The following is a 26,698-nucleotide window of genomic DNA, read 5'->3' as shown; positions in this document are numbered from 1 at the left end:
GAGGGTGTTCAAAAGAAAACACGATAATCCACCTTTCATCCCCTCTCTCACTCCCCTTGGGCATATGGATCAACGATAGCACTAATATTGTGATAACATAATAACAATACTACAGAAACAATGATGACAACATGTATAAATAACAAGCTGTACGAGTTCACAAATGGCAAGCAACGATCTCAGTGTATGTCCCGCAGTCGTCAGATTTGTTTTGTTGTCAATGGAATTTGAAATCATTCATAAGAATAAAACTAACAAGACATGTTTCTGTCGCAGTCCCGAAAGCATAAACCTATTGATAGTAGTCATAGCAATCGTGACGGCGTGCCCAAACAAAGCATGGAATCTAAGTGTTAAGAAGTTGGATGGCTACGTTGGATCTGGGGTTAGGTTAGCGGTGAGGATTTGGTTGGCGTAGTGTCTGTTTGGTTAGTATGTTGAGAGCCTCATTGCCTCAACATGACCCTAAGCCTAACCTCTAACCCTAACCCACTGCAACCAACGCCTCAGGTGCATAGGTCGGTAGGCAGGTGGACAGATAGAGACGTGTTAGACGAGCAGACACGTGGGTAGGTAGACTCACGGCAGACACGTGGGTAGGTCGACTCACGGCAGACACGTGGGTAGGTAGACTCACGGCAGACACGTGGGTAGGTCGACTCACGGCAGACACGTGGGTAGGTCGACTCACGGCAGACACGTGGGTAGGTAGACTCACGGCAGACACGTGGGTAGGTCGACTCACGGCAGACACGTGGGTAGGTAGACTCACGGCAGACACGTGGGTAGGTCGACTCACGGCAGACACGTGGGTAGGTAGACTCACGGCAGACACGTGGGTAGGTAGACTCACGGCAGACACGTGGGTAGGTCGACTCACGGCAGACACGTGGGTAGGTCGACTCACGGCAGACACGTGAGTAGGTCGACTCACGGCAGACACGTGGGTAGGTAGACTCACGGCAGACACGTGGGTAGGTCGACTCACGGCAGACACGTGGGTAGGTAGACTCACGGCAGACACGTGAGTAGGTCGACTCACGGCAGACACGTGGGTAGGTAGACTCACGGCAGACACGTGGGTAGGTCGACTCACGGCAGACACGTGGGTAGGTAGACTCACGGCAGACACGTGGGTAGGTAGACTCACGGCAGACACGTGGGTAGGTCGACTCACGGCAGACACGTGGGTAGGTAGACTCACGGCAGACACGTGGGTAGGTAGACTCACGGCAGACACGTGGGTAGGTAGACTCACGGCAGACACGTGGGTAGGTCGACTCACGGCAGACACGTGGGTAGGTAGACTCACGGCAGACACGTGGGTAGGTAGACTCACGGCAGACACGTGGGTAGGTAGGCTCACGGCAGACACGTGGGTAGCGAGGTCGGCAAGACGTGTACGCAGGTACAGTCTGTTCTCCTATAACAAGGCGGGATGCTGCTGGATATTTTTTAGATGCGACCACGCGCCTGCTGCATACGCATCTCTCACGTGTTATCGCGGACTGTGCTCTACCCTACATTATATACTACCGCGTTATAGGAGAACGGACCGTGTTAAGGAAGGGCAACTCTACGTGTTAGCAAGCGAGGTGGGTCACAACAAAATCGTGTCCTGTTGCATTAGGGATGTAACGATTAATCAATGAAAATCGTGAGCACCGTCATCAATTTAAATGCATCACTCTGCTTCGCTGAGACATGCACGTGTCGAACAGTGCACGGTTGAAATATCAACGATTCCAAATTATCGTACCGCAACAGATTCCACGTGCACGGCAAGGGCAAATAACAACAACACACGGTAATCAATTTAAGAATCGAACAGCGTCCGTCGAACCGTGACAATTAATCGAACCGTTAATTAGTTATACCCTTATATGTAATCGTTACAGCCTTAACTTGTCTATCTATGATCATGACGATAAAGGCAAACACGCGACATGGTGGGCAATGGATGGTGGACGGGGCGGGGAGGGGGGGGGTTACACACCATGCAGCCACCGCAATGAAGTCTTAGACTCCACGTCCTTTTCACAGGTGCCTTCAGTCACGTTGCTGCTTTACTGCTGCGACCTATTTCTTTGGGCCCAATGTTCGCTTGCGGGTGGCTCTACCTGCCCAATAAACCAACGCACCCAGTGGCGACTGGGTTATGGGGCCACACCTTGCTGATGAGTTGAGTGAAGTAGAACCCGGCATCCTTTTTTTTACTTCGGATAAATAAAAAAGATACCACTGGGACGCGCTGGAAGAAGCTGAATTTGGCTGATAGATCAAATGAAGCTCGTCACTTCTGTCACAGTTCATCCGGCAGGTGTTGTCCAGGTGTGTACCGCTGCCAACGCAGACCCCTAATTATTTTTGCCACTTTTTTATTTTAATGATTCCACTTGTTGAGCCAGGAAAAGCCTCACCGAGGGCTCCAGGCTCTTTTCCACCGAGGGTTCTATTGCTATATTGGGATGTTTAGCCAATTCCTTTGGCTTTCACATGGAAGGAATCAAATGAGCTCGGAGTCAACCCACCAGGCGTAACACACGAGGGGGGTGACGCTCACCACTGCCATCTTCTGGCAGCATCTCGCAGCTCTGCACCTACAACACACGGCAAGCCCTGGTTGGTCACCCGTACAAGTGCTACTCACTCGGGCTCAAATCTCTGCCTCTGCCCAGCTTCGGAGGCCTGACGAGACTGAGCACATTCAGGGTGATTTGGTCGGAGGCATTTGACGATAGATTATGTGTCACACTATTTACGTAGAACGGTTAAAGAGTCCAGCCCTCACACGCACGTGATTGTTTCCCCCATTAGTAATGATCTGCTCACTGAAATTAGCCTCGCCATGGCTGAGTTCTCTCCTCAACCGACCTCGCTCGTTCGTGGACAACGCCCCCATGTCACCGTCTCGTCAACAACGGGCGGCAGAGGTCGCAACCGGGTACCCGATACCCGTACCCTACCCGATACCCGGCTACCCGGAACCCGGCCGGGTACGGGTAGCCGTTTGCGACTCTGGTGCGGCCGGGTACGGGTAGGCCGTGAGTCACTGGTGAGTAACCGTTTGTCACTCATTTCGGGTAGGGTACGGGTAGGGAGCGGGTACCCATTTGCGACCCTGGTGCGGCCGGGTACGGGTACGGGTAAGGAATCAATCCCCGTTTGCGACCTCTGACGGGCGGGCAAATCCACCAGGGCGATGGTCATACGTGTCGGTGTTTTCGTCAAGGAGGTGAATATGGCGAGCGACGTTATCTCAAGTGATAAAAACAGAACGTCCCGGACACGTGGAATTCTCCTGTATTACTTTCGTCTGTATTTCCACGTCTGCTGACAAGGAGGACAATTTGTAAAGACATTGCTCAAAGGTGGCAACTGCGAGCAGCGTAGCACAGCACAGCGAGTCATCTCAACACGCGCACAGCCCGAGGCGTCTCCTCCGCTCAATCGACCCATTCGACCACGCTCACCTTCCGTGAGCGAGGGGTGGAACGTCCACCGTTCTCATGGCGTGAACCGCAATTTCCGCACGACAAACACACGGATACAGTTATACGGATAAAGTACGAGCAACTGACCTCTTGCGATGCAAATAGTAATCCGTGGGTTTTCAAAAACAACTTTTTAAAAAAGTAATCCCCAAGGACAAACTTGTGCGCTGATTTATGTGAAACAGTAAAGTAGTTTTTTTATCAACCCCCCCCCCCCCTCGCATTAAGACGCTTTATCAATAAGTGCTCTTAACCAGAATCCCCGTGATTTACGAGTTTATGGTGAAGGTGGTGGAAAAACCTGTGCCATGGAATGGTGTTTCTGTGTTCCTCTGAGCCAGGAAAATATGCAGTGGGACAAATTCACGCGATGGTGGAAAGGCAGTTTCCACCAATACTTGGGATGGAACAAAAAACTAAAATGCCCACAATTTGATGTCAATTTGGTTGCTTTTGCAGATAAAATTTGCATTCAATTTATTTCCACGAATCTTTTGCATCTCAAATCAGCAGAAAAGGCGACTTCCTACAACACGTGAATCTGACCCATTCTGTTGAAGTGTCATTGTCACTCGCTCATGGCAACACCAAAAAAAACACACGTGTTGAAACTTCTGGGGGGTTTACTCGGTCCATTCCTTCTCGTCACTGTTAGCCTCTCCATCAACCTCCTGATCGTCAACCTCATCAAACAGTAATGCTTAGACCATGAGACAACCCCCTCTGTGTAGCAATACACCACAGGGAACACATCACCCCATCTCCTTGTGGCCGTAACCGTTGCTCGCTTCACAGGGTCCGTTTCAAACCGCGACATCACGCGTCTAGTTGACACTTTCGCATGTTTTTTTTTCGTCGTCGTTTCTAGTTGACAACGTTGACAAAGTACCCTGATAACGGTGGTCATAAGCACCATGAGGGCAGACATTGATAGTTTAGGTATCTAACAATTCACTCTCCACACACCCACCATTTCCATAAAAATGTCTTAATTTAAAGCAGGGGTCGATTTTTTTTGTTGTTGTCTTGTTTGTATTGTCTGATTTGTACCGTCCAAATTTTCCGTCGTGTTTGTACCATCTCGTCTGGCCTCCTGTATCAACGCAATTGTCCCGTCTCATTTGCTGTCCGTCTAGTTTGTCTCATCTCGTTCGTCCGTCAAAACTGTTGGAAATATTTGCATCACATCTGCACAAATCAACCATCAACCGATTCTCAACGCGCATGGTTTGACGCACGTGTTGTTCGCGTACGAATGAGCTCGAATCAATGCACATTTACTGATAGCGGGGGGGAGGGTGGGGGGGGGGACGTATGAGGGGCACGTGACCAGCACCACAAGAGCCGTCATCTCTCCTTTCCTCGGCGGCATTCGCAGCTCCTGCGATAGAACTCAGTTGACATATTGACCTATGGGGGGGGGGGGTGGGGGGGCGTGGAGGGAGGCCCTCACCGGGTTCTCATTCCAGGCCGAGCGGACCTATGTGCATAGACGCTCGGCGGGTTTTGGTAAACCAGATGGAAGTTGAACCTGGGTCACAGAGACTGGGAGCACGGCCTCAAAAGACTGAGACTGCCACGCGACCCGCTCTCCCCCAGAACCCCCCCCACCCCCCCGCAAAAAGAAACACGCCAGAGGCACCGCAATACAAGCTGGATCGATGTTACGAGCCGGATTAACGCTTCGAACCGAATCAACGCTTCATGCCGGATCAACGTTCCAAACCGAATCAACGCTTAAAGCCAGATTAGCGCTCTAAATTGGATTAATGCTTGAAGTTGAATCAACGCTCCAAGCCGGATTAGGGCTCTAAATTGGATTAATGCTTCAAGTCGAATCAACGCTGCAAGCCGGATGAGCGCTTCATGCCGGATCGACCCCACCAGCCAATGTAATGATCACACGCAGAATCAACGCCGTTTTAGCGAATCATATTCTTAAGAAAATCACCAAGCCCCCGCACCATACCACACTCCAGCCTCGAGATCCGAGGGCGGAGCCGAGCCGAGCCGAGGCAAGGCGAGGCTGGCATCGTGGCACGCTGAGTGCGGGGGCATTCGGACTCGATGCCAAATGGAAACGACGTGGCCAAGCCGGATCAACCAAGTGGCCCACCGAGAGGGAGGAGGCAGCACCGAGGGCACACGCTTGCTAGGCAGGAGCTCGCCAACTAGCCGGGAACGTTAGCCGCGCGAGCATCGGACGCGAGAGGGCCCTGAAGATGAGAAACCTGAACACAAGGCAGCCCCGAACCCAAGACGACTTTGAATCTAAGACCGTACTTTGAACACAAGACAGCCTTTAAAGTAAGCCTACTCTGAATATAAAACGGTCTTGAATACAAGACAGTCTTTAACACAAGGCAAGCCCAAGGACGCAAGACAGTATTGAACACAAGGAAGAGAAAACAAGCACTCGGCTGCCTGCCCAGACCTGGAATGTTGGTTACTGCAAGTGGTGTTCAGAGCACAGTATTAGGTTGTACCTTGTTAGGTTTTTATTTTGCTGCCCAGTTTCATGGTCTTTGGTGTTTGTTAAGAATGCTTCATATTTTACTTTACGCTTGTTACGCTTGCTTTTTTTATTCTTCATTTAGACGGAAAATTTTGAAACCACGATTCAGGAAATCCGACAAGTCTCAAATGATGGCAGAAGCACCGATGTCCAAATTGACAATGAGTAGTGTGATCACTCAAGACTCCGCGTGAATTATTTTTTTTTACGGTCAAGGATCGTCGAAGAAAGTAAGAACTCGTGAGTAGCAACCATTCACTTGTGCACTTACAGAATTCGCGTTTAAACTTTGTCAAACGAAAAAAAAATATCACGACGCTTCTCTCCGCCAACACTGATTTGTCGACCACTGCTTTGTGTGGGCGAAGGCGGTAAATCGGCCAAGACATCTCTGGCTCCGACCGTTTCAGCAGCTCAAGCACCGGTGATGTGTGCCCAGACCCCGTGTCGTGCCAGGGCTGGCGTTGTTGAGAACGGGGCGACGATTACCACTCCACGTCGAAACGCCACGACGCGGTTCCTGAGCGGTTTAAGCTCAAGCGGGTAGATAAGGGGTGTAACGATTCACCCAGCTGACCCATAACCACCACAGCCGGCATCCTTTTTGTATTTAGTTTGTTGTCCTTTGCTCGCACCTCCGATACGCACGGTTGGCTAGGCATGGCGCGAAATAAGTTGAACATGCGTAGATGGAATGTCGCAATCAAGATTTACTGTAAGAATCAACGTTTCGGGCGAACGTGGCAGATGCTGGAGACTGCGAGGGTCTCACAAGAACCCAAACACTTGTGAGTACGGAAATCGACAACCATCGATTAATTTAACGCTAATTGGTGATGCAACACAAGCGTAAAAATCAACATTAATCGATGAATCGATGCATCGTTACACCGCTAGAGCAGAGGTTTACAAAAACCTTATAAAAAGAGACGTCGCCACAGATCGTGTGCTCGGTTTTTTTTTTCATCAGTCCTTTCGTTAAGTTGATTGTAGCACGTCGTTTTTTTTTTGCGTGGCTATGTTTACCCGGGAACAAAAATAAAACGCTTCCCAACAGCTTCACGTTGCTTTGCACAAAAAAACAAAACAAATCATGACATTTACCGATCCACTTAATTGCCAGAGCTGATACCAAATTCACCCCACGTGTGTTTTCCCACAACAAACAGTGGGGGGGGGGAGAAAGTATTTGATTTGTCCCATGTAAAGAAAGCCATTGTGCGACCACACGGAATGGATGGGATTTGAGCTGTGCTGTGTGCAAACAGCAGACACAAGTCAGGAGGGGGATAACAAAAAAAACCTTGAGCCTGGATTCTGAGAACTCTGCCGTCTTTTTGTGTTTTTGTTCCCTGTACAGCAGCATTGCTGCTCTCACATACGGAATGAAAACACTGCGATTGTTTTTTTTGTTGCAATATAGCAAATGTAATCTTTTATATATATTGTCATTTAAGCGCTGGCGAATTAATTTCAGGTGCTTGTTTTTGGAGAGGCAGGGTTGGGCGCTGGCGTAGGCAAGAGAACAATACAATTCAGAGAAAATAAAATAATATCAGCGGCTCAAAAATAGAAACCTTCCACATCAAAGGGAAGAGACGGTCACGGTTAAAATGTTTAAATAATTCCCCCACCAGCACTGGTCTTAATCGACAAGACAAATCTCCTGAAAATCCAGGTTCTTGGTTTTGATGTCCTCACGTGGGAGAAGGGGATGGGGTGATTGACAGGGGGTGGTAGCAGGTGGGTGGATGTGGCTGGACGATAGAATGGAGAGAATGCATTTCGGTCGGCAGGATACGGACAGCACTGGTGCGCTACGAGCGAGTGTTTGTAATACGAAAAGACGTCGCCGGGAAGATTCTCAGTCGGGGCGGTGGTGATGGTGGTGGGGGGGGGGGGGGTGTACGGCAGTTACATCTCAAAGGAAAGTGGCGGTTCCAAGATGAGCGGGATGGACGTTGAGAAGGCAGTTGGCAGGGTTGATGAGGACCTAAGGAGATGGAGGAGGAAGAGGGCGTGCAAGGTGGGGCAACGGTTGCGCGACCGGGCAAGCTTCAAAGTTCCCCGAGTCCCGTGCTTCTGGTTGCACCGGTTGGAGGTCGGCCTCGGTGTCTGCTGTGTTGGCATTGGGGATTCAGCTGGGTCTGTTGTGTGGGGGCGGGGGGGGCACGGCGGGGTCAGGTAGAGGGGGGCGACTCCATGGTGGCGAGGATGTGTGCGATCTCCGTTCGCTGCGTCGCTCCGATGTGCTGCGTCATGTGCACAATTGAGTCCATGGCCACCTCTGGGTTAGCCTGCACCAGGCTGCTTCCAGACGGGGTGAATAAGGGAGGGGGTAAGGGAAGGGGGGCGGGAGTGGGGAGCCGGTAGGGGGGGGGGGGCAAACAAAGAGACCTTTACATCAACGATGCTGCTCGTCACAACGTGTGCCAGCTTTGTCGAATCAATCAATGTTCTTTATTTGACCGGGTGAAGCCAATTGAGATTCATTATCCCTTGTGCATGGATGAGTTGTGGAATCGGAGTTAAATTCGGACGGTTGTTGAACAATGGCGCAAGGGTCTTGGACGTGAGTTGTGACATATACAATGGTAGTGAATGTGATTTTTTTTAATTAACGGTTCATTCTTAAAAACTTGTATGATGATGATAAGGATAACACACCTCCGATTAGCACGGGTGGATATGTACGGTTCAACATACATACATATGAATAAAGATAATTATTTTAAAAACGCTAATGATGATTTTCACGATAAAGTTTATGATGATGATATTTGTAACAATAATACAAATTTAGAATGGCAAAACAATGAGGATTGATTATTTTAATGGTGACGATTAACACGACGATATTAATAATAACAATAACAGCGATCACGACCAGGTCGTAACAATTGCGTAATGATCGCGGTGACGATGAACGAAGTTGGTAATAATTATGATGATGACTATGGCAGTGGTTACCACTGTCGACCATGACAAAGGTGATGATGCTATGAGAGATGGCGGATACGGCAACGCTGTTGCCGAACTATGCTGCCGATGCAGACGACGATGCACGTGCCTGCGTATCTGCTGCAGCACATAGTCGCGCTGGATGTACTTGATGTTCTCTTCGATGACCGAGCGCGTGCCCTCCTCCTCCTTCGCCAGCTGCCGCTCCAACCACTCCACCACCGCCTGGTTGTTGTCCCACAGGTAGGCCTGCCACCCCGTACAGCAGAGATCACAATCAGAACCTTTGTTTATGACTGGTGGAACCCGATGAGCTATGAAGCTCTTTTTCAGCGATGTGCGGTATGGGGCGGGTCAATAGCAGAAGAGGAGAGAGGGAGGGAGGGAGGGAGGGAGGGAGGGAGGGAGCAGGAGGGGAGGGATGAAGAGGAGGAGCTCAAACCAAGGTGACGCCACGCCACATGTGACACGATGCCCTTTGCACTGCGCTTGTGAGCGACATGGAAGCAAAGGCTGGGTTGCGGCTTGTGTATTTTGTACTGTGGAGTCGAAGTAATTGCTCGTGGCTCATGGGATCGTGGCTTATGGATCACTGATCCGGTCCCTGTGGCTCATGGATTGCGTTTCATGGCTCGCTCATCATGCATCGTGGTTCATGGCTTAGGTATCATGATCGTCGCTCAGGCATCCTTCCTGACTTGTATCATAATAGCTTGTGGTCTGTGGCTCAAGTATTGTGGCCCATGAACTATGGCTCTAGGACCCGTGTATCGTGGCCTGTGCATTGTGTATCGACTCATGGCTCTCGCATGCATCTCTCCACGTGTCTTGACACACTTGTTCCATGGTTCTCTGTCAGTGTCCAGTGATGAACGAGATGGCCCAGTGAGGATAATATGGAGCGATGAGATCAGCCCAAATTGCAGGAGTGAGACAGATCGTGTTATCCCAAGACTGTGATGGATGATGACAGTGTGGGGAGGCCTTCATCCAGCAGTGGAGAGACAATGGCTGACAATAATAATTTAGGTTTCCCTCGCTTTATGTGGGTTCATTTTGTGCAATTTCGCGCATATGCGGCTCACCTGTTTCGACCCAAATTTTGTGATGTTATGCGGTTTGGCTTCACTCACATGCGGCTATGTGGTCGGATGTGGGCCATTGTGTGCACTGTATGCGCTACTTGGCAGTCTTGTACACCATTTTTTGGAACGCAACTGCCGCATAAAGCGAGGGAAATCTGTTATCATTACTGTGCTACAACATCATATTTTCTGTGTCTAACTGTGATTGCAATAACTGGTGGTCAAAACACTTTAATCTGCTAGAAAATTAATTTAACAGCCACATTTTGGCAGTAATATAAATTCGATATTTTTTAAGAATTGAAGGCCATTAATTTTCTGCGTGCAAGCATCACATGTCTCAGTTTCCTCACATTGCTTAAGCGAAATAATGAAATGGCATTGTGTTTAGAGCGCCTGACTCACGACCGCTTGTGTTGAGATCGAAACGTCGTAGTTTGTTGTTATTTTTTGTTATTTTCTTTGAACCTATCTGCGTGACTTCACACAACCAGTGACGTGAGTTTAAAATCTTAGTCGGTGGTCATTCCAGGATATCATCGCTCCGGGACCCGCTTCACACAAGACGTCGGTTTTCTTCGTGTGCTCCAGTTTCCTCACACATTATGTATAAACGCTCATTACTTGGCTGAAAACATCTTAGTATATCTAGAGAACTGCAGAGCTTGGGAAACTGTTGTTAGCACCGGCTTACAGCCTTGATTGTTGCCTTCGAGCTTGTCTGTGGTTCCACAGCGATTGCGAGATGCAATCGTGTTTAAAATCAACATTATTAAAATGACTACCATATTAAGGGAACCCAACGTTGACCAGTAGGGTTAATGAGTCCTATATATTTCGATTTAAAGCTTTCGTGACTGCAGGGATTCATATTCTTGGTTCTTTCGGTAAAGTCATGTAGAAGGGAAGCTTTTGTTGCAGTCGAAACGTCGTGATTATTTTATTGTTTGATATTTTTATTATTTTATTATTTCCCTTCTACGTGACTTTACCGAAAGAACCAAGAATATGAGTGCTATATAGTTTCCCCAATATAATTCAACACTATGACATAGCATCACTTGTGAAAATATGACAATTATCGCGATATCCTACAACGTAACAATTGTATTTTATGTATGTATATTGAACTTCTTTCACATCGTATGTAGCCAGCCGTGATAATCGTAGATTGTTATTTTACTGGTTGTGTGCTTTGATGTACTCACATTATGAATAAAGATGACTCAAAAGTTCTTCAACTGCAGCTCACCCAACACAAGTCTACCATAAGTCCTCTAATCTTTGTCACTTTTAAATCTATAATTATTTTAACCTGGATGACTGTCAGTTACAAGATATATAAATACTGTACTTAAATGAACTTCTGCAAGATAGTGTTCATTATCTCACGAATATTTTTTGTCAGGAATTAAGATATATATCGCAAATTACGAACGATATTTTGCAAAACTGATGATGCGATTATGGTGCACCTCATGTCGTACGATATATCGTAATATCCCATTATCGCGGCATCCCGAGAAAGTAGTCGCCCCCCTGGGTAGGCAGGTACCTGCAGGCCCTCACGCGCTGTTAGGCACGGGGGTTAAAGCCCGTTAAGTCGGGTAATTACAGCAGGAATCGCTGCTCAGCGGGGGCTCCTCCATAATTACCCACACCGAATGGCGTGACGCCACAAGGAGCACTCTTCTCTTCCTCCTCCGGTCACGGCTTTGTCAATACCGTGCAGTGCTCGCGTGTGTGTGAGTACGTAGTGCAATGCCAGCGTGTGTGTGCGAGTACGTAAGGGGGAGTGCTGAACTACGAACTCGGTGGCCCGAGTTCGATTCCCGCTCACAGCCAGCACCATTGACGATTATCTGAACAGGTCCTGGGCCTTCCCCATAGGCCCTCGCTAACATCACTTGCCCTGAAAGTCTATTTAGGATATATGGGGGATATTTGTATTTTGTATGTGTGTATGAGTGTGACTATGTGTGTTTACGTCCGTGTGTGTGTGTGAGTGTAACTTTACTGCGTGTGTACGTGTGTGCGTGTATGCGTGTGCGGTGGTCCGGTGAAGGTGCCCTCAGACGCAGCGTGTTTGTCGTGCATCAGTGAACACTCTGTAGGCTTTGTTCTTGCGTTGTTGTTGTTGTTTGTAATTTGATTGTGCAAGACTGGGTTGTGCAGCCAATTGGCGAAGAAAGGTCTGAATACAAACATCTCAACAGAATGCACGGTGGCCTTTCCGCCAGAAAATAGAAATTGGCAGTTTTGTTATTCTATGAAATAAATAAAAATAAATAAATTTGCCACATTTTCCATCCACATCACCGTTGGTATTTAGTATGTGTATGTGCCACATATTAACTAGGAATGTAACATCATCAATTGTAAAGCGCTTAGACAATTTTAAATCGATTCTTATGCTCGTGATGCAGGCATTTAATCACGTATGTGAGAATTGAGTCTCCATGATTCATGCAAATTACTTACATATTGTATAAAAATAAATCGCTCACGTTATATGTGGCGTGGAGCAGTGGTGCAGTGGTTCGCGCACTGCATTATGAACCCGTAGACTTGAGTTTAATTCTACGCCACGGCAAAGACTGCCCCCATGACCAAACCGCACGAACCAGTGTGGCGAAGTATGGTCAAACAACAATCATGGCAAAAAGCAATACGTTTAAATGTTTTACTCATGGAGCAAACAAAACTGGACAAAAAGAAAGAACACAAATTAGTCCAGGAGAACAGGGGGCCACCAACAATGCTGGTGCCAGCCATTAACACAGGGGGCAGCCAGCAATGCTGGTGAAATGCAGTTTCCACCAGAAGTGCCAATTGCAACTCACATTACTGGTAACAGCTGATAATGCCAGTGACGGCTGGTTGTACCAGTGAGAGCCAGTAACATCAGTGAGAGGCAGGACAACAAGAGACAGCCGGAGACACTTGTGGTATCCTGTAACACCAGTGGCATTAAGTAACACTGGTGACAGTCGGTAGTCTCAGCCGGTAGAGCCAGCGGTGCCAGTCGGTAACGCTACTGATGGCCGGTATTGCCGGAGATGGACAGCTGAATTTGGCGGTGTCTCATTTAGCTGGTGACAGTAGGTAACACGAGCAGAAGCTGGTTGTCTCGGTGGTGTGAGTGTGCGTCGGTGATGCTGGTGGCGGCCTGTTTTACCGGTGGTAGCATCCGGGACCTCACCTTGACGGTTCCCTCGGCCTCCACGAACCAGCGGCGCAGCATCGACTCGACACGGCCCTCGCTGAGCTCCGGGTTCGCCTGCAGGATCCGCTTCCTCGCCTGGTTCTCCAGCAGCAGCCGGCGCAAGCGCCAGTAGAAGAATGTGCGTGACGTCTTCCACTCCAGTACGTCCTGCGCGACGCGCACGCACGTGCTCGTTTAGCACCGCACGCAAAGGGGTGGTCGCGGTGTCGCGGGATGTATCGCCGTGTCACGCAGTGAACCACTGTGTCACGTAATGTGATGCTGTGGTATTGGGTACTGTGTTACTGTGTCGCACAATCTGTTGTTATGTTTATTAGGTAATGCGTTACTGTGTCACGTAACACAATGTTACCGTCCTGCTGCATTGCGTTACTGTTTCACACAGTGTATTTTTCGTTTCATGATCAACCCAAGACATTGAAAACCTCTTCCTCATCGCCAACCCCACCCCCCTTTGTCTTCCTGCTTCAACCTGCCGCGCCAGTCAAGGGCCCTGCTCAATAGGTTCCATTACCGGCCAGGGTCCGGGTGCAGCAGCCAACCTCCGCACACCAGGAGCCAACGTGATCAAAACCCAACTCTGTAGATTGGGTCAGCGAAGGACTATGTCATACATTGTCCATTGGAACCTCATTTGCCAGTATAAAATATGATAATTGGTTTTTACCCTTCTATCTGGCAACAAAACTGACACCTTTTTTACAAGGAGTCATGTTTACATAGACCACAATACCTGCGGTCATAATGCAAAAAAAAACATAACTCTGATAATGTGCACTGTCCTTGAAGTTGATTGGTCCACACCCGAGACAGCTTTCCTTAGAGCCTAGTCTCACATGGGTTGGACCAGATGACGCCAGGAAAGCTGTCTCGGGTGTGGACTAATCAACTTCAAGGACAGTGCACATTATCAGAGTTATGTATTTTGTTTGCATTATGACTGCACCTATTGTGGTCTATGTAAACATGACTCCTTGTAAAAAATGTGTCAGTTTTGTTGCCAGATAGAAGGGTAAAAAACCAATTATCATATGTCATACATTGTCCATGGGTGGCCCCTGACTAGAATCGCCAGTGGACCCAGTGCCCTCCCTCTCCGCACTGCTGATGAAGCGGCTGTCTCTTGGCTCGGCAAGACGAGCTTACGATAATAATAAAATTACATTTTGTAGTATTGCGTCACGTAATATGCCGCCACTGTGTTTGTTGCATCACAGCCTGTGTTAACATAAGACATCTAATCGCTGTGCCGTTTGATTTAATTGATTTATAACATACCGATTCACTGTGCCACAGAACGTATCAGTATGTCACACTATACTGCGTCACATGCCGCGTCATAGCATGCAGTGCAATGTTACGTTGTTTTAGAGTGTTGTGTCAAATTGTGTCACATCACGTGACATGTCACATCATATCACATTATTTAATACATAATGTGCCATTCATTGGATCATTATCCTACAGGATGTAACAATACACTTTGACACAGTTATCAAACACAACATACAACACACCGTGGAACAGTTATTCAACAGAGGAAACAATAATACACTGTGACACAAAGCCACATTACGCGACACAGTAATATAAAACCCAATGCAGCAACACATCATATGACACAGCAACGCATTACATGACTAATCAACAATACAAACGCTCACACGGACACGATGAATGAATACACATTCAAAACTACGCGGTGCCTTGTGGTATCTACGCGATGCTGTGTTGTTGTACTGCAGTGCGGATTGGTTCTGTGCTGCGTGGCGGGTTGTGTGGTTCTGTGCTATGCTGTGTTGTTGCAGTGCAGTGCGGTACGGTTCTGTGCTGCGTGGCGGGTTGTGTGGTTCTGTGCTATGCTGTGTTGTTGCAGTGCAGTGCGGTATGGTTCTGTGCTGCGTGGCGTGTTGTGTGGTTCTGTGCTATGCTGTGTTGTTGCAGTGCAGTGCGGTACGGTTCTGTGCTGCGTGGCGGGTTGTGTGGTTCTGTGCTATGCTGTGTTGTTGCAGTGCAGTGCGGTATGGTTCTGTGCTGCGTGGCGTGTTGTGTGGTTCTCTGGGGGGCTGTGCGGTGTGCGGTGCACTCACCGTGATGGCTCCCTTCTCGTGCATGCGTCCCGGCGTGTCGTGCAGGTCGGCAAACTTGACGGCCACCTGGTGGTAGATGGGCAACAGGAACTCCTCACGCTCCTTCAGCTTCCCCTCCAGCTCTTTCTTCTCCGCGGCGCTCAGCTCAGGAGTCCCTGCAAAGCAAAACAATGACGACGAGTCAGCAACCATCGGCAAAATTGGCAGCGGCGGTGACGGCTGTAGCCATGGCTTAATTTTTCACTGAAATATTTCCCAGGTCGCTGGGAGACTCGAGTAGGTGGTGAGTGACTATTAGTAGCCACAGCCAAAGCAAAAGGCATACTGGATGTGGTGTGATCATCGTTTTTTGGGTCGCTGGTAAACTAGAGTAGGTGGCATGTGATTACACTGGTCAACACACTTTTTCTGGCATAAGGTATTCCAACGGTTTAAAGGTAATTTTGGGGTGCTGATTCCAAATCTGGCATCAGTTTTTGTCTATCACATCAGGTTTTTGAGATATTAAATATTGCATTTTCAATAAAAACTGCAGAAGAAAAATATTAAATAAATGTGGATATCTATATAAATTGATATTATAAACACACTATCCTAAAAATACAGCGTCATATTTTAACACTAAAGCAGTCACTGACTCGCAACAACTTGCAATCATAAGTGACAGAGTTAATTTCGGGTAAAATCAATGAAAATAGGGTATGCCGATAGCATAAAATGAGATGTGATAGAGCAAATCTGACATCAGATTTGGAATCAGCACCCTGAAATTAGTCTAAAACAGCTGCAAAAGTCCAGGCCAAAAAAAATGTTTTTATTTTGTTGACCCGTGTTATTAGTATACCAGGTCACTTGTGCAAAAGAAACTATTTTGGTTTCTTGAGTATTCACCTCGTCACAAATACATTTGATCCACAGCCATAGTAAAGAGTATAGTGGATGCAGTGTGCCGGGCGTGGAAATATTTTCGTGGTTGCCAACCTGGACAAACAAGCCTGAAATTGAGCCCTGCTGGTGGCTCCCCTCGCTAATAATATCACTCATTAACAACTGACACATTTTTAGTCCTGGTGGGTTCTTACCTGGTTATACATGATGCCTGTCTATTTCATATTTTTTATGGTCTTTGATTGGTGTTTAAAGTGTACAACGTACCCTTGTTTATATATATTAATCCGAATCTCCCCTATAGTCTGTTTCGGGCTCTCAACCAACTAAAAAAATCATGCTTTATTGAAAGAAAGAAAACAGCAATGTATGCGTTGCTCTTTGCAGACGATGGCCGTAGAGCAACGGATTGTTTCACTATGTGGGTTACCCCCATCAAATGCAGTGTGAGTTTTCTTCGGGTTCTCCAGTTTCCTCCCACATGAGGTCAAACGCTCATGAATGGAAATTGCCAAATATACCAACGTAGCAGGACCGTCCTAAAAAAAAGTTGAAAAGCTTCAGCCAGCAAAGCTTTCCTGGATAAAGAGCAATATTTATATTATAGAGACACTGGTCTCCAGCAAAGGAATGTGGAATTTCCACAAATTTCCCATAAGTTTAAGTGGGGATGAGCACTGTGAATATAGATAATTGTGGAAATGTCTACGTTCAAGATAATATTGTTATACTTTTCTTTTTTGAAAGCATGTACAACTTGTAACGTGTAACACTTTTAACTCAAAGGCATTGGCAATACAATATTATGATTTATAATTGTCACATGACAACCTTATTACTTGACTATGTCGGGTGGATGAGGGTTTACAACACACATTTAGTTTACACGATCTGACCCAATCATCAATTATGAATAATAACACTTTGCTGCCACTGTTGTCTGTCTGGTGGCCAAGTTACCCTTGAAAAAAAAAGAGTTGGGTAGCTCAAATAAGCTTTATTCGGGAAATAATCCTCTGAATGGAATTTTGAAATTCTCATTTGAGATACAAATACATCTTCTTAGGTTTTTTCGGTAAAGTCACGTAAAAAAGTAAAATAAAATAAAAAACAAAAATCACGACGTTTCGGAGGCAACACAAGTCTCCGTCATCAGGTGGGACCGTCACAGCCAGATTAGCTGTATCAAGTGAGGCAATGATTCAAGATGTAATCCCTTAAAAGCGAGTTGAGGGGGGAGGGAGAGGGAGGGGGGAGCTCATCAGACTATGGTAGCCAATGAAAGGAACGTATCGGGAGGGAGGGGGGGCGAGGCCAAAAGGGTGGGCGATGGACGTGGAAGCGCTTGTGCGCAAGCGGCCAATTACTGCACACGCCAACACAATGGAGCGATTGTGCGCAAGCGGCCAGCCACTGCACCCGCCAACACAATGGGCAGAGAGGAGGAGGGGAGGTCTAATACACATGATAGACAAAAGAACGAAAATGATGATGGGTACAAACTTAGGGGGAGCTCATCAGACTATGGTAGCCAATGAATGGAACGTATCGGGAGGGAGGGGGGGGCGGGCGAGGCCAAAAGGGTGGGCGACGGACGTGGAAGCGCTTGTGCGCAAGCGGCCAATTACTGCACACGCCAACACAATGGAGAGAGAGGGGGAGGGGGGGTCTGATACACATGATAGACAAAAGAACGAAAATGCCCATGTTTATACCAATGCTGGCTGAACAATGAAGAGAGTACTGTTAAAATAACTGGGGATGTTAACACTCGGTAAAGTACAGTAAAATAGTGCCTGTCAGATAAGATGGTCCAAAAAATTTGTGATTAAGTCTTTTTTGTGTGGTTGATAACATCTTTCCAATGATTACTAAGTTTGTACCCATCATCACGGTTGAAATTATGTCTGTGTTTGTATATTTGTATGGCTTCGTGTACAAACCTTTGATGGTAGCCGGGAGGTTTGCAGAAAACCTTGGTCTCGGAAAAGACAATTTCATGAGAGCCCACCGAGTTGTAGCAATGATCGGCCACGGCAGAAGAATCAGTTCTGCCGTGTTTCAGATCTGACTTGTGCTCGCGGACACGATCAGAAACATGACGTTTCGTTTCTCCAATGTAGCAATCACCACAAATGCAACTCAATTTGTAGACTCCAGGATACTGTAAGTCAGGAACGACATCCTTCACAGATGGAATCAGATCACGGATTTTATGCACTGTACTGAATCGGACTTGGATCTTATGTTTGTTTAGAATTTTGGAGATCTTTTTGGTCACGCCAGCTATGTATGGTAACGTGATGGTTTTGGTCGGAGTTTCATGTGGCTGTTTCTGTGTGGTGGGAGAGACAGCTTGGCGGATAGTACGGTCAGAGTATCCGTTCATCCTGAGGGCCCGATGTACATGTCTTAATTCACCGGTCAGGTGGTGTTTGTCAGAAATGCCATGTGCTCTGTGGTATAGCGTTTTGATGAGAGAGTTCTTTTGAGATGGGTGGTGGTGGGAATCCGGTTTCAAGTAGGAGTCTGTGTGGGTGGCTTTTCTGTAGACAGAATGTCCCAAGGAACCGTCAGGACTCCTCTCAAACAGAATATCCAAGAATGGTAGTTTACCGTCTTTCTCAACTTCCATGGTGAATCTGATGGATGGGTGTCTAGAATTGATGTGGTCCAAGAAGTGGTTCAATGCTGGGAGGCCATGTGGCCAGATGACGAAATTGTCATCCACATATCTCTTCCACAGGGAAGGACGCAGGGTGGATGTCTGGATGGCGTCTGATTCAAACTTTTCCATGAATATGTTGGCTATAACTGGTGACAAAGGGGAGCCCATAGGGGTACCCTCATTCTGTTTGTAGAAGGTGCCATTCCAGGTAAAATAGGTGTTGGTGAGGCAATGCCTAACCAGCGCAGGTGCATCAGAATTCAATCCATGTTGGACTAAGTCCTCAATTATTGTTAGGGTGTCCGGTACTGGGACTTTGGTAAACAAAGATACTACATCAAAGCTGATGAGGATGTCATCAGGAGATAGTACCATGTCCTTAACCATAGAGACTAATTGGGTTGAGTTGAGTACTGCTGAAGAGGTCTTGCCTGTGAAAGGGAGCAGAGTATCTGATAGAAAACGGGCTAGTTTGTACGTAGGAGAGTTTATCGTCGACACAATGGGTCGTAGTGGGGTGCCTTCCTTATGGATTTTGGGAAGACCATAGAGTCTGGGAGGTCTTGCCGCCGATGGTTTTAGAGAGGGACGTTTGCTTGGTTCGATTAGGGAAGTCGAACTCGTGATGATACTGTTGGTTTTCGTCGTTAGGCTTTTAGTGGGATCGTTTTTAATTTTGGAGTAACTCCCATCATTAAGAAGGTCCAGGATTTTGTTGTTGTATGAATCTTTATCCATGATGACCGTGGCATTGCCCTTGTCTGCCGAGAGGATGACTATATCATCTCTCTTTTTTAGGTCCGCGAGTTCAGAGCGTTCGTTTTTGCTGATGTACACTTTCACTTAAGTTTGCTGATGTACACTTTCACTTAAGTTTGACATTGTAATGCGGACTCCACTGTGACAAAACAATCCATTGTTGTACTGTCATTCTGTGCTCCCATGCCTGTGCTCCACACGGTCACCAACCCATACTAATCATACTCTTAGGTTTTTTCGGTAAAGTCACGTAGGTAGAAATAAATAATACAAATTGAAATAATAATAGAAATAAAATAATAAATCACGACGTTTCGGAGGCAACACAAGTCTCCGTCATCAGGTGGGACCGTCACAGCTAAATTTACTGTATCAAGTTGATACAGTAAATTGTGCAACACTTGATACAGTAAATTTAGCTGTGACGGTCCCACCTGATGACAGAGACTTGTGTTGCCTCTGAAACGTCGTGATTTATGATTATTTTTATTATTTATTTTTACCTACGTGACTTTGCCGAAAAAACCCAAGAGTATGAATCCTTGCAGTCACGAAAACTTCAAATCTAGAATCCATACTAATCAGTGTGGTGACCTACGATGAAATAACCCCCCACAAGCCGCACAACATGGGTAGCTCCTCATCCTGCAGTGGATTGACAACAACAAAATTAATGTACACGTACATCACCATCATGACCACTTGCATAAACGTAAAGAGTACTACCCACAAACGCCCAGAGGATTTATAAACAAAGAAATTCCAGCCATTCCAAATGAGGGCCTCCCACACATTATGTTGACCATTAGGGCATTTTTTCAACATACTTCACCATTCTGGTCAATGCAAGTTTGTGAAGTCGAGCGGACGAGTTGGCGCAGGGGGACATCAGAACTGGTTGTGATATCACTTCCCACTAAAGCTATGGCCAGGAATTTAAACTGAGTCTTCGGGTTCATAGTGCAAATCACGATACACCCGGCCACTGCTCCCACTGCTCCAACCCCAATGGATTTAAGCTCGAGTCAATTCGTTGCCGCCACTCCCCGACCCAACTTCCTCATTCCCCCTTCGCTCCTTCTCCTCCATGGACCATGGCCGTGCCTGGGCCTGAATTAAACGACAAATGTAACGCTACTCATGGGGGACAAACAAAGCCACGGGCAAACAGATGTTTAGCGAACCCCGCCACGTAATGAACTCTAACCCCTAATCAAACGCCGCTGCAGAACGGGCCGCAGATCAAAACACTTACGCTTAACCTCTCCACCCGCCCCCCACATCATCGCCCCCCTCACCCTTCCGCCACCCAATAACCATCACGTGACAAAATGAACCCAATTTATTCTTCGGCAGACGTGCGTGAATACGTTGCTATGTCCCTCCTTTAAAATTGTGCAACACATTCCTGTGAAACACGTGTTCCGCATCAAGAAGTAGTCGAAGGACAATTGGAAGAATTATAATTCTGGTCAGAATGTCAACTTCGTCCTTTATATCTCTGGGGTTGACACAATTAGTCCGATACAATGTTTGGAAAGTGGATCCCACGAAGTGACTGAATCTAGCCATAGGAATGTGGAATTGCCACCACTATCTAAGCATTGCGGGGTGATGAGCACCCCTCATAATAATTTCGTATTTTTTGCATCATTTTATTCTGATTGTGCTATCAGTGTCATGTGATGAGAGGAATTATCCATTTGGACCTGCTGCAGAATCGTGTATCACCCTCTATTGGAGAAGGGTCTGAGAAAGAACATATCAGAGAACTAATTCTGAGATCCCTTTATAGTGATCTCTTATTCAAGCCACCCTGCTACAGTGAGACATGTCAATCGCAAGATAGTTCAATCACTATTTTTTTTTTATTATTCTCAGAGTTAAAATTCAGTTACATTTCATGTAAACCCAAAAGGTAATCGTCTGGTTTGCTTGTGCTGCCATTGGGTGACTGTGCTGAGATCATCAGGGACCAAGCTTACTCATGGGTGACTGACACCTGTTTTTGAATCCATAATCTGTGGTACCAGCTCAGTGTCTCTGACCTCCAGGGAGAGACTGTGATATTCCCTTAAATATATACTGTACTGTATATATACAAAGACCAAGATCCCCATATAGCTAACAAAGACTTTTGGGGCAAGTGCCGTTAGTGAGCACCTATTAAGGCTGGCGCAGCGCATGAGGGCCCAAGACCAGGCTCAACCACCTTTGTCTTCTCAGTGCACTAACCAATACGCCACCACTCCCTGCATACTGTGTGTGTATACACAGTTCTATCAGATATACTGCCCACTACAGTGCGATACTGTAATCAGTGAACCAATAAAAAGATCACCTTGATAAAATTGGATATATGGATTTATTTCCATTATTTAAGGTAGGCGAGAACCCATCGAAACAACACTTCTCATTAGCAAGGGTGATTGCAATTAGAATGCAAATACTTAGCAGTAATTTTTTTTAATGGCCTTAAATACGCCTTCCACTAGGATTGGTGTATTATTTTGTTACTGTTATCATACATACCTAACACTCTTCAACAGAGTCATTAATTGGGGGGAAATGAAATAAATAAAGTAGACATGTACATTCATAAATGCAGCTATTATTTCAATCCACATATGAATTAGCCCCCCCCCCCCAATCTGTGCCAGTTATGGGGGAGCTATATGACCATACTTCACCGCGCTGGGCAGTACGGGTTGGTGACAGGGGGAACACAGAATGGCAGCAATGGATTTTTTCTTACTGCACCCTGTGCAACCCACACGTGTCACAACCCTGCAGTCGCCTATGGTATAGTGTTTGTGCGTGCGTGATGGTCTCCCGTCGAAGCACTATCCAGGCTCAATACCTGCTTAGCTTCCGAGACCTGATGAGACTGGGTTAATTTCAGGTGGTTTGGTCACAGGCCAAACAGCCAACAGTCTGTTTATCTCCCTATATATAACAGGCAAAGTTGTGATTATGTGTGTCTGTTCAAAATGTTTAGCGTACTTCCCGACATGCAACAAACTTGAAATTAGCCATGTGGGTACTTTCCAGACTGTACACCATGCAAACATTAGAAAAATACACTTTTGGGGGGGGGGGGGAGCTCAATAATGCATATATTTTTTGCACGGCAAGTGAACGTCAAATCTGTCATGTGACCCGTGTGCGGAAGCCAAACGGAGTGTGCCTGCTGATCGCGGGTAAAGTGAAATACAAGTGTGTTGCAGGTCTAAGGCGTTCTTCGCGCAGCATTGCTTTATTATTTCAGTCGTTTACTACCGTACGCACCCTGAAAGTTGTTTGTGTCTGCAGCAAGCGCGTGTATGTGTACATATGGACACGCGCGTGTGTGTGTGTGTGGGGGGAGCGGTAGTGTAGTAGAGTTCGATTCCCGCTCACGGCCACCACCGGTGACGATTATTTGAACCGGTCCTAGGCCTCCCCTAGGTCGACTCAGCCTCAAACGAGTAACTGGTGTGGTGTGTGAACATCGCCACTGGGGAGACAAAGGCGGCCGGGCGTGGTGAATCCAAGTCCCGGGCAAAGCCGGGTAGGGAAGCTAGTTACTTATATTACAGTATTACCAAAAATCCATCCCAACGGCACTTTATACATTTTGTGCATTATTTCTTGAGTTTATCTTGGGTTGGACGTACATTGCTGGGGATCTTTTGACATCAGACAGACAAGTCCTTAAAAAAAAGATCGTTACATGAAGGCACGGAAGCTAAATGCAGGTGGACCAGCTGAATTTAGAGAAAATTGAGTGTAGCCGTTATATATTTATTTGTGAATAGCCTACTGTTGTCCACAACAGTAATTTTCGGAACAGGCAATGGGTGAATGGGCTTCAGTTTAAAATAATGCGTGTTTATGTGTATGCTTAAATGTGTAGCTGTGTGTATGCATGTGTGTGTGTTTCTGTGTATACATTTTTGCATGTATGTTGCAGATGTGTGTAAATGTATGTATTGTTGTGTGAATGTGTGTATATGTATGTGCAAGTACTTGTGTGCGTGAGTGTATTTGTGTGCATCTGTAGATATGGCTGTACACACATATACACGTACATAAGTATATGTGTGTGTGTGTTTAGCGGTAGAGGTCGTGAAATCTGAGTTCGATCCTCACTCATGGCCAACACCAGTGCCGGGCATGGTGCTGGTCACCCACCCCCTCATGTGCCATGCCAGCCCTAATAGGTGCTTGCTAACAGCACTTGCCCCAACAGTCTGTTACAGACTATACGGGGGATCTTTGTCTCTGTATGTGTGCATACGTACAACGTGAGTGTTTGTTTGTATATCGGGCACACAGCGCTGCCATTATGTGCATAAGAGCAGCATTACCCGCTCGGGGCGTGAAAGCGGCGCTCATCAAGCGCTCCGCTATCGAGGCTGTTGGGCCACCAATGTGGCATGCGCGCAAGACGGGCGATTCAAGCATATCAAATTATACGAGGAAGAAGCGGCGCGCTCGCTAAATCACTGACAATTTGCACCTACGCCGAATCAATATAATGAGGGGGGGGGGGGGGTTACGAAAAACACTGCTTCCGAAAGAGAAATTACGGGGGGAACATAAAAAAAAGGCAAAATGAAGCCGAGAGACGAAACTCGTTTCGTTCGGAGCTAAATAATGACGGGCGGCGAGTAAAACCCGCGAAATGCTGTCCCTGCGCCAGGTCGGTGAATTGAGACCTCGCGTGATTAGTGGGTGCGAGATGGGATGCGGCGAGTGGAAGGGGACGTGTGTGGGTCTTTATATCAATCCGCGCCGGAGTATGGATGTGGTTTCTGGCCACTGAAAAAGTAAAACATATAGATATATAAAAAGATGTGGCTCGGAGATGAGAAAGAGAAATGATGCAGAGTGAAAAGGTGATGCGGTGCTATGGTGATGGTATTAAGAGATCGACGCTAGTCCTGACGATAATCTTAGCCCAAGCCCTATCCGAAGACTTAACCCTGTCTGTCTGTTCTCGTCGCATTAACCCTAGCCATAACCCTAACAACAGTTTCAGACCTACCCCTAACCTTACGCACGATGTCATCCCCTACTAACTCTCACACAAGCCTTAAACAAAGGCTTGACCATGTTTGCTACAATCAAACTAAGTGTAGCCTCAACCCAAACAGTAGTCCAAGATCTAACCCGAACCCTTAACCACACCAACCATGCCCTACTAAAATCACCTTAATCCTAACAACAGTCCTAGACCGACCCATAATCTTACCTACAAAGCCATTCCCTACCCATAACGAAGTACTAACACTAACCCAAGCCCTTGCCATTATATAAACAAAAACTAAATCCATAACCAACCATAATATAGCCTTCGTCATTCAAACACTGACCATAACCACAGTCTTCAATGCATTGTTTAAAATTGTATTCAAATGTTAATGAAAAATACATCCAATTGTGCACGCAATAATTTATGTTTTACTATTGTGGAAAATTAGGTGAAAACCAATATAAATTTCATGAACATGATATGAAATTACAGGAAAAATGTTTTAACTAGAATTATATGCTGCATTTATGCTAATGAGGCTGACAATGTAGTAGAAATGAGAAACAACGCAAACGATAAAGTATGAACGATTTGAAGATAACAAATTCATGAATCGGATTGCGACCCCAAATGGTGAAAATTCATCGAATCGTGGTGGTGGCAGTGGAGCTCGCTGCATGGGGAGAAGGATCAAGTCTGGCTTTAAACCCAAAAATATCTGTATCATCAACCCCAGCCTTAGCCCTAACCCTAGCTCTAACCTTCACCCTAATCCTTGGCTACAGCAGAGTGGTTTCGATTGTGAATCAATGCCTACGCTAAAGAACAGGGCTCCAAATAAGACATTGATCTCCATTACTTTCTTTTCACAGTGTCACCGTGTCTCACCACATTGCACCTGTGGCATTGGGGCGGGGGCATATGCTTGTATGTTTAACATTAAACCTAGAGATACTGAAAGAGGAACGCATGGATCAGAGAACAGACAAGTTAGAGATGTCATATTGACTGCAAAGAATAGTAGGTGTACTGGGACAGGACACGTGGCTAGAAGGAATGACAGCCGGTGGTTGAGACTAATAACAAAGTAGCAGCTCAAAGAGGGAAGACGGAAAAAAGAATGTCCACCACGGACTGACCAGCATGGTGAAATATGGTCAAGATCCCCCCTGCGACCTGCACCGCCTGGGAGACGCCCTCATTCAACCCTGTCGCAGCCTATGACAACCTGCATGAGGGTCACTCATTCAAGCACTAGCCAGGCTCAACCCTGCTGAGTTGTTAAGATCCCATAAGATCTGGCACACATTCCAGGTGATTTGGTCGTACACAAAATATACTTCAATTTAAAGCTTTCGTGACTGCAGGGATTCATCTTCTTGGTTCTTTCGGTAAAGTCACGTGACTTTAACGAAAAAAACAAAAAGACAAAATATACTGTTTACACTCTGCACACTGCATATATATAGACGGCATACGAGAGGACGACCACTGCGGAAATGGAGCGGTAAGAGCAGTTCATGTGCAGGAATCAGAAGGATTGTGAGATCGCAGGACCGTGAGGAGTGGAGACAAAGTGGGGAGGCCTTCATCCAATCCTTGATATACCATGGCTCATGATTATGATCGGAGTGGAACGGTTCACTATGCTGGTGTATTAATTCTCACGTTTCAAGATCGTATTCCGATTAAAAATCCTACTCCTTATTTAACATTGTATCACATGGTAGCACCTCTAATGGCGCCAGGGGTGACATTAACTCATTACATACAATATGCACAATTTCAAAAAACATGCAATCATTGTTCATGAAGTGATGCATTGCTGCACCATTCACGCAGCAACATCAAGAAATAATTTACAACGGTGAGCGAACCAGTGCAAGCCACCATCTTCACCAACATGCACTGACCAGCATAGTGAAGTATGGTCAAAAAAGTTTAATGACCAACATGGCATGGGAGAAACCTTCATCCAGCCATGAATTGACAAAG

At 46.6% G+C, this 26,698-nt stretch overlaps 1 protein-coding gene and 1 long non-coding RNA gene across 5 annotated transcripts in view; one reads left to right on the top strand and one right to left on the bottom strand.

Moving 5' to 3' along the window:
- Positions 1-1,422: 1,422 nt before the first annotated feature.
- The window catches only part of ACACA (acetyl-CoA carboxylase alpha), a 215,224-nt gene continuing 189,948 nt past the window's right edge, over positions 1,423-26,698 (bottom strand). For all 4 annotated transcript variants that reach the window (XM_078873726.1, XM_078873722.1, XM_078873725.1 and 1 more), the window contains 4 exons: positions 15,372-15,526; positions 13,258-13,428; positions 9,080-9,219; positions 1,423-8,316 (listed from right to left, as the gene is read on the bottom strand). In XM_078873726.1, the coding sequence (XP_078729852.1) occupies positions 8,190-8,316; positions 9,080-9,219; positions 13,258-13,428; positions 15,372-15,526 (593 nt within the window). In that variant the 3' untranslated portion in view covers positions 1,423-8,189. The remainder of the gene's footprint in view (positions 8,317-9,079; positions 9,220-13,257; positions 13,429-15,371; positions 15,527-26,698) is intronic.
- Positions 8,516-13,323, top strand: LOC144945308 (uncharacterized). Its single transcript, XR_013639649.1, has 3 exons — positions 8,516-8,581; positions 9,169-9,213; positions 13,243-13,323. It is a non-coding gene; the product is annotated as an uncharacterized LOC144945308 (long non-coding RNA).

This window comes from Lampetra fluviatilis, chromosome 37 (assembly GCF_964198595.1).
Source record: "Lampetra fluviatilis chromosome 37, kcLamFluv1.1, whole genome shotgun sequence".
Classification (NCBI taxonomy): Eukaryota; Metazoa; Chordata; class Hyperoartia; order Petromyzontiformes; family Petromyzontidae; genus Lampetra; species Lampetra fluviatilis.
The sequence above is the reverse complement of the archived record's forward strand: the minus strand, read 5'-3'. Positions and strand labels throughout refer to the sequence as shown.